The 15,794-nt window shown below is 34.8% G+C and overlaps 1 protein-coding gene across 6 annotated transcripts in view; it reads right to left on the reverse strand.

The window, feature by feature from the left end:
* Positions 1-6,934: 6,934 nt before the first annotated feature.
* Positions 6,935-15,794, reverse strand: part of Adgb (androglobin) — a 116,676-nt gene continuing 107,816 nt past the window's right edge. For 3 of the 6 annotated variants that reach the window (XM_019209944.2, XM_019209941.2, XM_033763321.1), the window contains 5 exons: positions 13,968-14,144; positions 13,166-13,271; positions 10,089-10,182; positions 9,217-9,391; positions 6,935-7,524 (listed from right to left, as the gene is read on the reverse strand). In XM_019209944.2, the coding sequence (XP_019065489.1) occupies positions 7,345-7,524; positions 9,217-9,391; positions 10,089-10,182; positions 13,166-13,271; positions 13,968-14,144 (732 nt within the window). In that variant the 3' untranslated portion in view covers positions 6,935-7,344. Of the gene's footprint in view, positions 7,525-9,216; positions 9,392-10,088; positions 10,183-12,023; positions 12,052-13,165; positions 13,272-13,967; positions 14,145-15,794 lie in introns of those variants that run through there. The other 3 variants (XM_010639550.2, XM_010639575.3, XM_019209945.2) reach the window with 3 other exon arrangements.

Raw genomic sequence — 15,794 nt, forward strand, 5'->3', positions numbered from 1 at the left:
TCCCTTACCCCTGCCCTCCCTTCATCCCCTCCTCCCTTCCCTATTTACAAATACTTTATTTCCATTTTTTCATTTTCTCATATTGTTTTCTTTCCCCTTATTACCTTTCCCCTACCCTTCCCCGTTCCCCTACACCTTTAGCCCTTTTCTTCCTATTTCACATTGTCAATTATATCATTAGGATCTTATGTACCATTATAGTTTTTCACATCAGAGAAAGTATTCAGTATTTATATATGTGTGACTTACTTATTTCACTTAAGAGTAGATCCTCAATATGCATCCATTTTCCTATGAATGCTATTTTTGTTCAGAACATGGGACTTAAAAACATGACTAAAAAGGTTTCAAAATTCAACTCAGTCTCTTCAAGAGGGATAAATTTAAGCAAAATAATTCATGTTATATTTAAGAACTTATAATTTTCATGACATTGTTTACAGATACACTCCACTATTGAATACCTTTAATTATTTTTATGCAAATATTTCCAAGTCAGCTATGTATTCAGCCAATCTTAAAAATAAAACATCTGCACTAGAAGAAAATATTTCACTATTGTACTTACTTATGCTATGTGAACACTGAAAATAAATTTCTACAGCAGTAGGTTGTAGCATTATATGGGTTATACAGACTCTTTGAGAATCTTAAGAAAACTGAATTTCTCTTCTAAGTCACTATTTTTAACATCCAAAGTTTTGGCTAGTTTTTTGGATATATATCAGTAAATTTGGGGATTGCTTAAAATCCATCCAAAGTCCCAGGTTCAGAGTGCTTTCCCAGGAGTACAGGTAATGTTTTTAGAACTTTTGAGTTGTTTCTTCTATATTTCTTAGTCCTACAAATATGGATCATTTCAGGGCATAGTTTTCAAAATTAGATTTGAGTGTTTCAATTATAATTATTTGATTCTTGTATAACAGAAACAAATAGCTAATCTAAGGGGTGGGAGAAGCCAGTGAAGATACATTCAAGTAACTCATAAGTCTTAAGAAAAACTCCAAATAGAAAGAACAGTAAGCAATGCTAATGTAATGAATTATTTCTTTGATATGTTGTTCTTAATAATTCATTTTAAATTCTTTTATTGCTGCTAGGAGAAGAAACAAGAAATGTCCACTAATGTAGCTACTAATGTAGAATAATGAAAATCATTATTATCTGTTATTTTAAATCTTAGATGTTTTTGTTAGGGCTATAATTCTACCTCATTACCCCATTAATTTATGACTCTATACAACATAATTCTGAGGAAGTAGGCGAGTGAATTCTGAGAAAGCAGTTGCAAAGACAACCAGCCTCCAAGAAGGACAAATTTTCAGGCAACCACTTGACATGTGAGCAAAGAGTGTGAGACAAGAAGAAAATCTGAGAAGATGAAACAAGGTACCACAGAGGTCTTCTTAAGAGTACAGAGTCAGGTCTTTCTCAGTCTCTCAGTGTTTATCCTGAGGGATTCAAAATTGCAAAAAGGGGATGCAGCCCTCTATCCCTTTTCCGAATGACAGTGTCTGTTGTTCATTTTCAGATCCAAAACTGTATATTAGGTTTGTGTGTAGGAAGCAGGTAAAATAACAAAAAGGAAGCTCTTGTCAACAAAGAGATTAAAAGATGTAAACTGTCCCATAACTGAAATTTCTCAAGTGATTCAGATCTGTGGTTTATTTGAATTAAGTTGGAATTGCTTAATGTTGTAGGAATATACATATGTTTAGTAGAGTGATTTGTTACATAGGTTCACTATAAAAATAAACCACGTGCATGGTAACTCTGCCATCTGGACCCAGCCAAGATGTGAAAAACAAGGATGTTTCACTGAAGTCCTAAGGACTTTCAGTATGTTAAGGAGTTAGTCTACAGAAACACACCTGTGGTTGGAAGCTATTTTATCTAAATAAAAATGAAGAAAATCGGTAATATAATTCATTGGACAAAAACTTTTATAAAACAGTCTGAAACAAAGTTTCTTTATAAAGTTTATTTCAGAATTGTTCCATCAAGGCTATGGAAAACTTTCTGTAAACTGATATAATTCAGCTCTTTGGGGATAGGGCTGAACCAAGAAGTGAAGCCACAAGACAGGAACACTGCTTTCTCTGCTTTTCCTAGAGCTCCAGAAGAGGGACAGTTTGACCTTAAATTACATGGGGGGCTGTAAAGAGATACTAAGAGGTAGGAGCCTAAAGAAAAACAAACTGAACAATAGTAGGCTAGCCCCTTTGTCAAGAGCAGTAAGCGATGCTAATCATAGGCACTGTGATGTGCTTCGGAGACACACCCTGGCTGGTACAAGCAACCCACTGGAAGGTACTGATGCAGCAGTGTAGTCACCTAGTAATTTATTAACCATTACTGTCTTAGCTTTTCAGCAGTCTTTACTCTGCTTATACATGGAGATGATGTTCTCAGGGGCACAGTGCCTCTTCCAGGGAAACTTCTTGTAGAAAATATGTAGGAATGTGTTTTTTGGCTGTCCCAATCATGTAAGAGAACCACTGACAATTAAGTGGTTGAGGGTCAAGGATTTTAGACATCCTTCAATGTTTTGAGGCAGTGACACAGAAAAATAATTACCTTATCTTCTAAAAATACAATAATTATCTTGCCTTCTACATGTTTTAAGTGTAAGTGGTCCACTACTTATGGTTTTTAAAGTAAGTCAATAACCTCAGAAATTTAACTGTGTAAGATATATAAAATCAAAGTAATTTTGTACAGTTTTAATGTTCACTGGACATTGAAATAATTGAGTTAACATACATACACACACACACACACACACACACACATTTACATTGGTCACTGTCTTTGGAAGCTTTCCCAAAGTTGTTCACCACTATGATGTGTCATCAATGGTAATCCTATTCCAAATATTTGAGCCAAGATTACAAACCACCTATGGACAAATCTGCATTTGGACTTATTTGCTTTATCGTAATAGTGCCCAGACATTCATATAAGCACTGGATTGTAGTCACTCCAGACATTTGTCAGAGTATTTTATACGAAAATATTTCATTTTTCCTTTATTTCAGATATTAAGTTCTAATTTTTATTACAAAACACCATATTAAATCTACCACCATGCTGTTTTCTAGTTTTTTTACATAAGTGTTTCACACACACATATATATATAACATTGTCCTCACTAAATATGTAATTATATATATATATTAATGATTAAAGTATTAGCATTTCCATCCTCTTAAACATTTATCATTTCTTTGTGCTGGGAAACTTCAAACTCTTCTAGTTTCTCACAGAATATATAATAAACTGGTATAAGCTAGTCCTCCTGCTGTGCTGTAGAATATTAGGACTTACTCCTACTATGTAACTATACTTCCGCAGCTATTGCCAGTCTTTCTCTCCCCTCTTTACCCTTCCTAACCCTAGTAAGAAGTCATGTATTTTCTATCTCTGTGATCAGCTCTATTAGCTTCCCACATGTGAGAATATGTAATTGTCTGTCTGTGCCTCGTTTATTTAACATAACATCCTCCAGTTCTATACATGCTGCCACAAATGATAAGAATTATTTTTATATGGCTGAGTGGTATTTCATTGTTTTTTTTTTCTTCATCTACTCATTTGGCAATGAACTCTTGAACTGATTCTATGTCGTGCATGTTGTGAGTAGTGTTGTAATGATCACTGGAGTACAGGTATCTCTGCTTATAATTTCATTTCCTCAGTAGAGAGGCAGCTGGATCACATGGTGCTCTATTTGTAGTTTTGTGAGAAATCTCCGTACAGCTTCCTGCAACAGCTGTATCTGTTCATATTCCCGCCAATAGTGCATGAGTTCTTCTTTCTCCCTATCTTCATCAGCAATCGTTATTTTTTTGTCTTCCATTTATATCCATTGTAACTATGGTAAAATGATATCTTAAAGTCATTTGCATTTGCATTTTCCTGATGACTGATAATGTTGAGCATTTTTCATACATTTGGCTATTTTTATGTTTTTTTCATTTTTAAAAAAGTTTTATTTATTTCTTTTACTTTTGAGTTCCTTTTATATTCTAGATATGAATGTCTTATCAGAGGAACAATTTGCAAATAGGCTTTTCCATTTTCCAAGTTGACTCTTTATCCTGCTGTGTTCTTTTTGTATATAAGTTCCTTAGTTTGATATGATTCCAACTATTTTTGCTTTTGTTGCCTATTCTTTTCTTTCTTTCATCTCTGTCTCTTCTAATCTTTCTCTGGATTAATTGAATTATTTTTAGCATTTTATTCACTGATTACCTTTGCCTTATTTTTCAGTGATAACTCTAAAGTTAACAATATATTTCTGTTTGGTTTTTTTTTTTTTTAATTCTTTTTGGTTTTTTTGAGACAGAGTCTCACTATGGAGTCCAGGATAGCATCAAACACTATGTAGCCCAGGTGGTCTCAAACTCCCAACAATCCTCTTGCCTTAGCCTTCCAAGTGCTGGTATTACAGGCATGTGCTGCCACACCTGGCCAGTAATATACTTCTTGAAATCATCACTGAATTCATTCAAACAATATTCACTACTTCACATTTGTTTAGGAATATTTCTTAGTAGACTTATCTCTCTCCTCCTCAGTGCTTGTCTTCATACATTTTATTTCTATGCATGTTAAACCCCTATGTGATGCTATAATTACTTTTTCTTTAAATAGTCCATTTTCTAAGGATTTTTTAGAAGTGGCTTTTATATTTGCTTGCATATTTAACAGTCTTCTTCAAGTTTGTAGATTCAAATTTCCATCCACTATAATTTTTCTTTTGCTCAAAGTACTAGAGTTTAAGATTTTTTATAGTAAAAGTGTAAACTAATTAATTTTATGTGCTTTTATTCTTCTAAAAACTATTCTTTATTGTTTATGAATAATTATTTTAGTGGGTTTAAACTTCTAGGTTAACCTTTTCATTACTTTTGTTACTTCATATTTTTCAATAATGAAAATGATTTTATACTTTCTTCCATCACGCATAGTTTCTAATGAGAAATCTGATGTCATTGTCATTCTTTTTTTTGTATTTATAGGGTATTTTTTTCCTCTGCCTGTCTTTAAAGTCATTGTTTTTATACTTGGCTTCAATTTGATTAGGTTGTTTACTAGCATGCTTTACTTTATATTTCCTGTGCTTGGAAGTGATTTTCTTGGTTGTATATCATTTTCAGCAAGTTTAGAAAAACTTTGGCCCTTATTTTTTTCAATACCCTTTTAGTTTCTATCTTGATTTCTAATTATACATGTGTAGGTAACTTAATGTTACCCAAACAGCTCAGTGGCTTGCTGTTCAATTATTTCTGGCCTTTTTCCCACTCTGTGTTTCACCCATGATGTTTCTACTACTAAATCTTCAAGTTCAATAGCTTTTTTTCCCCTGATATGTCTAGTATATTTTTAACCCCACCCGGTGTAATCTTCATTTCTGGAACTTGATATCAGTCTTTTCTATCTCTTCCATTTTGTTGTTCATCTTGTATGTTCTTCCCACTACTTGAACATATCCATTTATTCATTATGATTCTTTTAGCCATTTTATCTACTAATATTGACATTTCCAGACTGTGTCTACTGATTAATATTTTTCTTTTTTATGGGCTATGTTTTCCTATTTCTTTACTTGCATGGTAAATTTTGATGGGATGGCAGACATTGTGAGTTTTACATTATTGCTTGCATTTGTTTTATTTGTTTTATTGGGTTTTGCACAACACATCTTTGGCTTTGTTCTATGACACAGAGTCATCTTGTCCATGTCTTTAATGGAGCTACAGTAGTTATGTGATGATTAAAGAAGGACAATGTTAATACAGGGATATTTGAGATGCTGATTTCTTACTAATAAAAATACCCTTCTATTTTACTTATGCAAAGATGATTAGTATTTAAAGATTAATTGATTGACCTTTTCACTACTGTTAGCTGAATACAGTTTTAAATGATATCACAGCATAAAGTATAAAGACATACATACAAAGAAAACTTAAAAACATAAAGTTCAATTCCACAGGATACTTCTCAGGACTGAATAAATGGAATGGGTTAAAACTAAGTAAAAATTTAAAGTAATTAAAAGTTACTATATTTGACTAAAATAAATGTAAAACTTTTTGTAAAATTTTCTATAAAGTCGCATGGAGTATTAAATTTTATACATGTATAGGTTCTTCTAAAAACAAGACTTGAATTCACTTTTGAAGCAATGTAAAAAATATGTACATGTATGCAAATGTAATATTATGTCATATATATGCAAAATTTAAGACAATTTTACACATTTACAAAAGTTTAGTCTCTGGTACATAGAAAGTCTAAATAAATTTTTGAAAAGTAAAGAGTAAAATTAGGAATAAATAGGAGACTTCTCAAGGTATGACAATGATGATATCATATGGAATCACCTCAAAACTCCTTCAGAAATACAAATCCAACTGTGATAGCAAAAATGCATTGATTTTTCTTTGTTTTTGTCATATTTAAAAATTTTTTGAAAAACCAATGTTGTCTTCTAGGAATTGTATGGTTTCATATCTTACCTTTGAGTCTTTAATCCATGTTGCATTAATTCTTGTGTATGATACATGACTGTCCTGTTGGCTGTGTGTGAGGGTTAAATTATTTTTAGTAATTAAAACTAAACTCATCCACCAAAGTGAGGCAAATTTAGCTTTACAAAAAAGATTGCGATCATTTTAATCTGAGACAGTCATGAAATGGTGACATGCTTCTGGAAAAAGTCAACTCCCTGTCATCACCTCAGTTAATCTTTTGTTGCATTTTTCTAAAATTAATGTAAAAGAACTTGTTTTCTCTCTTCAAGAAAACAGGGTGCTGGCAGGCATGAAGAAGGACATGTTAGAAGTGTGGCTTACAATACTCACCTGTTAGGTTTCTAAGTGTTAACACATTCAGTGAATAGAAACAGAGAATGCTTTGTCCAGTGAAAGAGCTTTATTAAAGTGCAGCTTCTACAACAATAGCACAATTCTGAAGCATATTTATTAATATTTTAAAGCTTTATTGTTTGAAACTAAATTTCTTTTAAGGACAACACCTATTTTCCACATTGTTCAGTTTTTCAAAGATAAGTCAGTTGGCTCATTGATGACCTTGGTTTAGTAGCCATTAAAAATGTAGATAATTCAGAATGCAACTTGGATTTAATTGAAGTCTAAATACCGGTAGCAATTTTATTGAAGTCAGACCATTTTAAACTCTAATGACTTCAGATGCTAACTTTCTGCAAAATACCAACATATTAAAATGCAGAAACTATTTCTAAGATAATGAAAATGTTTATTTTTCACTTGGCTTATTATCCAGTGTTTTCTTCTACAGAAGAGTAGAATTGGTTACTTTTTCTTTTTTTTCTGGTTGACAGGAACTGGGGCCTTCTTTTCTGCCTCTTTCTTTTCTAGCTCGGCTTCCTGAGCTGCCTGTGCCTCCAACTTTAGGCGATGGGCTTCTAGCACTTTCTTTCTGTACTCTTCTCGGATGTCCAAGATTTTCAGTCGGGCTTCATCTAAGGAGTCCTGGTTCCAAAACAAAAACCTCAAACAAATCAGTTCCACTGACAAAGATTTATGGTGCCAAAAAGGAAAAAAAAAGAGCAATATCTTTTATCATTTCCTTGTAGTAACAGATTCATGAGGACAATTATTGAAGACGATTATTGAATCCTTTGAAATTGCATGAGACTGTGTGACTTGCTTTAACAAAAGAAATGAACATGAGCAAAATGTGCCCTTTGGGGGCAGATATAGTAATAGTCAACATACACCTCACTGTACTCTCTTCCTCTACCATAATAATGACAGCAGAAACTTCCGTATGGAATTTCCTGTTGTGGTATCTTAACAGATGTAAGAAAAAGAACCCTCTACTGACTGTTGAACATGTAGCTAAAATGAAAATGCTCTTCATTGTTTTAAGCCAGAGGCTGGTAAAATAAAGCCTATCAGTTACATCTGGCTTATTTTTTAATACAGTTTTATTTATTAATTTGTAATCACATCCATTTAAGTTATCTTTTGTATTAATAATGGCAAAGTTGAGTAAATGCAACATATGGCCTATAAAAACATCCTATTTAACTTACAAAGACAAAATAATTTTCTCTGGTGTGAAAAACTATAATAGTACATAAGATCCTAATGATATAATTGACAATGTGAAATAGGAAGAAAAGGGCTAAAAGTGTAGGGAAATTGGGAAGGGTAGGGGAAAGGTAATAAGGGAAAAGAAAAAAATATGAGAAAATGAAAAAATGGAAATAAAGTGTTTGTAAATGGGGAGGGGAGGAGGGGGTGAAGGGAGGGCAGGGACAAGGAGAAAAATGAGGACCAAGACCTGTCATATAAAGGTACAAGATCCCAATGATTAATGTAACTATACTGTATTCCTAAAACGTACCAATAAACTCAATGAGAGAAAAGAAAAAGACAAAAGCATTACTTGCTGGTACCTTATACAAGCTAAGATTGACAAATCCTATATTAAGCCACTGTGACAATGGTATTCCTGTTAGCATGGGTTACAAAAAACAAATCCTTTTCCTCCACAGTGGAAAGTCACCTGTATACATTTTTTAAATTTTCTCATTTCTGGGTGACATTTTCCATTTACAATTAAGCTTCGTTTTCCACAATACAAAAATCCTTTTGGGGAGCGGGGTGATATACAAATCGAGTGCTTTTATTCTTCTGCTACAGTGGGTAAAATCACCTGGCTGCAAAAAGTTGAGCTGGTATCATAAAGTTTTTTTAAAGTTTAAATTAATAAATCCTAATTACTTCGTCTTCTTCCCATTTTACCTTCACTTTCTCACATACATGATGCCAGCAATTGCTGAGCCTTTGGGAATTCTGGAGCAGACTGGGCCGATTCTTAAATTTTCCTATGTCAGTAAAGGATTTGTCTGTCCTAACTCTGGTAACGTAGTCTTCATCTACTATCTGTCAAGTTCATGCAAAGTTTTGTTGTTATCATCTCTCCCATTTTTTCCATTTTGAGGACTTCCAATGTGACATTTTAGAGAAATTGTTAGGGAGGGAGTGAAATTAAAATATGTATAACCCACTGGCTATGTTTTCTGAGAAGTTATGAATTGCAGAATCAATTGTTTTAAAGACTTCTCTCTATTCAGATTCCATATGATTCTGACTTCTTGTTCCTATTACAAAAGAATCTGTTAACTCTGATCGCATACGTACTTCTAAACTCACCTGTATTTGCACATACTCGTTCAGGATCTCATTAAACCGTTCTTTTCTATCAGTTTCTCTGGAACTAAGGACTCTGCTCCTGTACTGCTCAAACTGATGTATTTCTTCTGCCTTTTGCATCGCTTGCTGCTGCTTCAGTTCATCTGTTTGTAGCACAGCCTTATCCTTTGTTTTCCTTAATATAAAACCATCAAAAGAAATACAGACATCACTGGGGAATTCTAGAATAAACTTCAGAAATCAAAAGTAATATAAAATCACACCACGACTGTGGTAGTCTGAATCCAATCAAACATTAGGGACAGAAAGAATAGACTACTAATTTTCAATAGGCTGTGGTTCATTTACTGAATCACTGATGTTTTAGGAAAAAATTCTGGAAAATATCAGGAAATTTGAATACACCATTTGATGAGGTGGCTGTGAAACTGGTTTTCAAAATTCTGAGAATATTTTGTATGTTTTCCTTTTGAATTTATGCAGCCAAGCAATTTTGACAATGTTTTCAAACTTACAAATATACATGAGTAACTACCTCTTTATTGATCCTATTAACTTATTCTTAAGAAAATGTGATCTCTAATTAAGTAAGAGCATCCAGTATAATGGGAATTTTCTGTAACTCAACTTACCTTAATCAGGCTTCAAATTAAATATTTACAAAAAAACATTTAAATGTTTTATGATTGATTTAATAAAACATTTGTCAAATTTGAGATGTAAAATCATGACTTTCTAAAGATTTAGACACCCTGAAGATATATTAAGCATGTAACTTCAAATTTTCAGTTGCTTAGCAACTGCCCATTGGCAGAATATCCAAAATTCTATGAACACAGATGTCTGCATTAATCATGTTGACTAAAACTTACCGTACATATTGATTTAAGTCCATAAATTCCAGGGCTTTTTGAATGAGTCGTGGAGATGTTTTCAAAAGTGATGGGGATCGTGAATGAGGCCCTGCTTAAAACAAAGAACTAAGCTTTCGAAAAAATAATCAAAAATGGCGAAATAATTGCAGGCATTTCTTCTATAACATGACATGTGCATTACTGAAAAAGCTTACATTTTACCAATCATATGCAAAAGGTCACAAGGCTTGCTCAGAAGCTTTTCAACCTTTAACCACGGGACCAGCAAAAGCAGCCACTGGTACCTCCCAAAATGACGTGGGCATCCCTGGCAAGTGGTGTACCCAGAAGCTGTCTCAGGATATCAAAACTTCACACAGAGGGCCAGGAATCTAGCTCAGTGGTTCCGCCACCTGCTTCACAAGCCCAAGTTCGATCCCGGTACAAAAAAAAAAAAAAAAACTTCACAGAGACTTTGGGGAACCAAGATAATATGAATGAAAATCAAATCTTTGAACCTGGGGGACTGCTATGAAGGTGAACCCTGGAGAAAAAAATCACCCTCTCCCTGCTCGTGTTGACCATTGGGCACAGGTGGGGCACTTCTCTCTGAGAAGGGTGTCCTACGTGTGGGCACATAAGACAAGTTTATTTAAACTTGTTTTAAAGTGCAGTTGAAAAGGGCTCTTTCTTGTGCAATCTTTGTTGTTGTGTAAAATCCACCACACCTTCCACATAAAGCAGACATTATTCCCCTACTTCTCAACTGTCGGTGATTTAATTTGCTCTGCATTCTGCTTTGAATAAAAGGCAATAGAAAGTGGTGCTTAAAACCATGGAGAAATGTTAAAAGGGAAATATCCAGTAGTGCTAATTTGGTTCTTTAAAAAATATTATTAAAGCTGGACATTGTGGCACACCCCTGTAATCCCAGCACTTGGGAGGCTGAGGCAGGAGGAATGCTCTAAGTTCGAGACCAGCATGGGCTACACAGTGAGTTCCAGAGCAGTCTGAACTACAGAGTGAGGCCCTGCCTCAAAAAAAACAAAAAAAAAATTATTAAAACTGATACAAGCCTAGAACAAGACTGATCAAGGAAAAAAAAAGGATGTAATAATTACTCAATAATTTTAACTTAAATAAAATAGAAAATTATCTTGTGAAGTGCAATTTACTATGCCTGACCCAGGAAGAAACAGAGCCACTAAACAATGAGACACACAGAGCACATATTCTGGGTCTAGTAGGAGTGTTTCAGAACAGGCAAAATTGATGGTGACAGATGTCAGACTAGTGGTTTCCTTGAGGAAAGAAATGGTTGGTGGGGGGTTGAGGAGGACTTTGGGGATGTCATGTTTTATGTGCTAATCTGAATGATGCTTCCGAACAGTATGTACACGTGCAAAAATCAATCAAGCTACACAGTTAAGATATATACCCGAACTGCATGTATGTTTGATGACAAAATCAGGCTTCTCAAGAGTCCTGTTCTCAGCTAGAGATTCACTTTGGCCCACTGATCCCAATTTTAGCAAAGAATCCTTAATCTCCTTACCCACAATGTGTAGTCAAGATCCTCTTCTCCCACCTCTTGTGTTTAATTAAGTTCCTTTTCTCTGATCCCTGATAACTGAGTTCGTCTTAGTATTTAACCATCTACTTCCTCACATACCTTTAAGTATAAATCCCCACTTGTTCCTGCTGTATCCTGAATAAAATTCTATTTCTCAGTAGTCTTGACTAAAGTCCTTGATTTTAATTATAAATGTACAGTGCAATATTTTTTAAAGATAATTTAGCCAAATTTCTAAAACATAAATCTGTATCCTAAAGGTTAAGACCTAGATCCTGTTCACCTTTGTCTTCCTGGTATTACACTAGACTTTAATCATTAGAGGAATATTTTAGGATTTAGAAATATTTCAAATCTCAATTTTGTCACTTTCACTTTACCTGGAAAATGGAAACAGCAATGTGTGTCCTATGGTTGGAGGGGGTAAAAGAGAGATAATAAACAAAAAACACTTTAGTCTCCTTTCAGGATAACAGGACTAGGGGGCATTATTTCTATAACCGTTATTGAGTTGCACTCCAAGCAATATAAGCACAGAGGAATGTGATCTGCTGTGTGAATCCCTTCTCCCCTTAGAAGCCCTGAGCAGTGACAGATGGAAGCAGTAAAACGGCAGGAAGAGACACTGGGGTCATTGAAGGCCCTATCTGCACAGCGGCTGTAAACTTAGAGATAGTACTGATGCTCTCTGGGACTGAGTCCTTACTGATGAATTAGAAACAATATTATATATCTCAGTAGGTTGATACAAGTCAGCCCATATGTGCCAGTTCTGCATCCACGGACTCAACAACTGTGGATGAAAACTATTCAATGAAAGACATGTTATGTTGTCCCATACCATGTAGCTGATACTATAGTGGTTGTGTCTGTGCTGAACATGTACATTTTTTCTTTATATTAATCATTAACACAGAATAAAACCTATTAAATTTTTATTTATATTAAGTATTATAAATATTCTACAGTTGATCTAAAGTATACAAGAACATGTACATAAGTTATACACAGATATTTCAATATTTTATATAGGGACTCATGGATTCTGATATTTGTAAAAGGTCCTAGAACCAATCTCTTATGAATAGTGAGGGCTTATTATAGTTAAAATAAAGCACACTGTAAGAGCCAAGCAATCGCTTAATAAGTGAGTTAATTTTATTATTCTTATTATTGTTATTATTATTTAAAAGGTAACAGATTTATAGTAATACTGTTGCCTTCAAGTTCCATACTGCTACCTTGGGTGCACTCTTATCTCTAGTTTTATCTTTTCCTAAATGAGGAGATCATACCCACTTTGGGGGCAGAGGAGTAGGAATGAAATAAGACAAGGAGTGAAAATCATTTGATAAACTGCTTGTATGCTGCTCTGGAATTGCATGACTTTTCACAACCTAAAGACTAGAAATTCAGCAGTGTTTCCTCATCATCAAGCATGCCCCACTGACCAGTTTGGACGAGGTGCAGGCAGCAGCTGTGTGTTTGGAGGCTTTGGTAGCGGGTTGGGGGACCCACTTACCTTCTTCTGCGGATTTAGCTGGGCTTTCGCTCGCAGGCACACTCTCGGGAGCATCGGATGGTTTCTTAAGTAACTGGTTGAGGTACCGCAGCCGAGCCTGAGATGCCTGGAGCACAAACATTAGATCTTTGAAAATCACTAACCAGTACATCAACAAGTGAACAGTTCACAAATAAAACAGGAAAGCATGAAATGAATAGCACAGTCAGAGCCAGCTTAATCTAAACTCAAATTCTGAGCCATCAATGATTTTGAGTTATTTTTTAAACAAATAAAACTAATCTACTTGTTATGATATTTTCAATCAAGCTGCTTCTGAATCTTTTCATCTGCTTCCGTTACCCTGAGTGAGGACACGAAACATGGGTTAACGGCGTTTCACAAGGCAAAGATCCTTACATCAAATATAGGAGGGAAAGATGAGGTGTGAATATACCACAAGGGGGCAGCACATGCTTTTTAAATCAATCTAAGACTACTCAAGCACTACAGGTAAGCACGTTAAACATTTTTATGCTTTCTCACTTGAGGGTAGCAAGGGCAGATGTAGATACAGCCCTAGTTACGTGAAGAAATAAACTCAGTTTGGGCATGAAAGTGGTACCATTACATGCTTTACTTTTGTAAGGATAATATTTAAAACATATCCCTAAGTGATCTTAACATTTAGTAAATCAATGTCTGATAAAATTTGAGACACCATTCATAAAGGAAAGGTTCTGTGATTTCATCAAGATGGCTCTTCCTTGAGACCATGTCTAACAATGTAAAATACAAAATGACAGCTTTTCAGCCAGGTGACCTTGACTGCTCTTCCTGGTTCACTCTTCTCCCAGGCTTCCTTCATGGCTCGGATTTCATCTGCTCGTTCTGTATCTTTTTTTACTTCAAAGAATTCTGATTCACTATGTTCAGAGAACAACCTCAAAATCCAGTAAGGTTTGTTTGGATCATCTGGTTGAGTGTGAACAATCGACATCTGATAAAATGAAAAATGAATACTTCTGGGTCAAATATCTTCCTCCTTTCAATTTGGCCTAGATTTAACCCTTTGATCTATAATTTCACTTTTAGGTTTTTAACCAAGAAAAAGGAAAGTACAATTCACTGAAGACTTGTACAAGAATGTTGACTGCAGTCTTACTCATAACAACGATAGCACAAATGTCTAAAAACTATTCAATGGATAAACAAGTTATAAGAGTCCTATGACCAGGTACTACTAAATATTAAACTGTGATAATCTACTGATGTACATCACAATGTGAATGAATCTCCCAGGCAGACGTTTACTGAGATGAAGTTGAGCATACAAGAGTATATACCTTATGATTCATTCATGTGAAATTCCAGAATAGGCAAAACTGATCTATGACAATTGAAAGCAAATCAGTGATTTCTGGGAAGTGAGATATAGGGATGAAAGAATTGAGTACATTGAGTTTATGGCTGTGAATTATAATCTATACCTTGATGGGTGTGGGTTACATGGTGAAGGCACAAGTCAAAAGTCATTAAATTGTGTGATTAAGACTTATGCATATTACTCTATGTGAACTTTACTTAAAAACTGTACACAATAAAATCTAAATTATACTTATGCCCACACATAACTTTTCTTCACAAAAACTACAGCAGGATAATTGATCATTCCTAGGCCAGGATGTGACAAACTAATTTTCTTTTTTTTTTCTTTTTTCCTTCTTTTTTTTTTGGTACCAGGGATTGAATTTGGGACCTTATACTTGTGAAGCAGGCAGTGGAACAACTGAGATAAATCCCCAGCCCTCTAGGCCAGGATGTACATACTTGCTATATATCCATTATGAAAGTCAACAAGAATTTACTGTCTGATTTGGTTTAAATAATGAAATGTCCACAAAGACACTTATATTTATATAGAGAGGGCTTGATCCCCAATCCAGCAGTGTTCAGAGTGGGACCTAGAGAGGTAATTCGATCATGAGGGCATTGACCTCAACAATGAAGTAATGGATAAATCAGTAAAGATCCCATTAATCCATGGATGGAGTACCCCTTGGAGGGTGTATCTGTCTGGCCACTGGCCCCTTCCTGGCTGCCATCAGACAAGCAGCCCTCCTCCTCCACCATGCCCTTCTGCCAGAGGGTTCTGCTACAGCACAGGCTAAAGCAATGGAACCAGCTGCCCATGGACTGAAACTGCAAAACAAAATAAACTTTTCTCCTTTAAGTTGTGTATGCCATGGATTATGCCATGGTGGCAAAAGGTTGACTAAAACAATGTTTCATAGGATTATTTGCGTGGACCATAGACTGGAAGCAGTTCATACAGTGTATAACAGTTTCTACATAGGTAAGGCTCATCGATGTCAATCAAGTAGGTAAGAGAGGTTTTAATTCATCAAATAGCTTTTCTGCCACTTTCTCTCCTGTCCTTCTGGAGTTCTCACTATATTTGTGTGCTGATGTCCCTCAAGTCTCTGAGGATTTATTTCTTGTCTTCATTTTTTATTCTTCCACTTGATAATCTCAAACTATCTCCAAAATGGAGAATAGATTTTTCACAATGACCTAGCTTATAATCAGCCTTGTAAATAGATCTTGCAGGAATCACCACTATTTAAAATAGTAAAACTGGTCTGCGATC

The sequence above is a fragment of the Fukomys damarensis genome, unplaced genomic scaffold (assembly GCF_012274545.1).
Source record: "Fukomys damarensis isolate Sample0158 unplaced genomic scaffold, DMR_v1.0_HiC HiC_scaffold_14, whole genome shotgun sequence".
NCBI classification, from domain to species: Eukaryota; Metazoa; Chordata; class Mammalia; order Rodentia; family Bathyergidae; genus Fukomys; species Fukomys damarensis.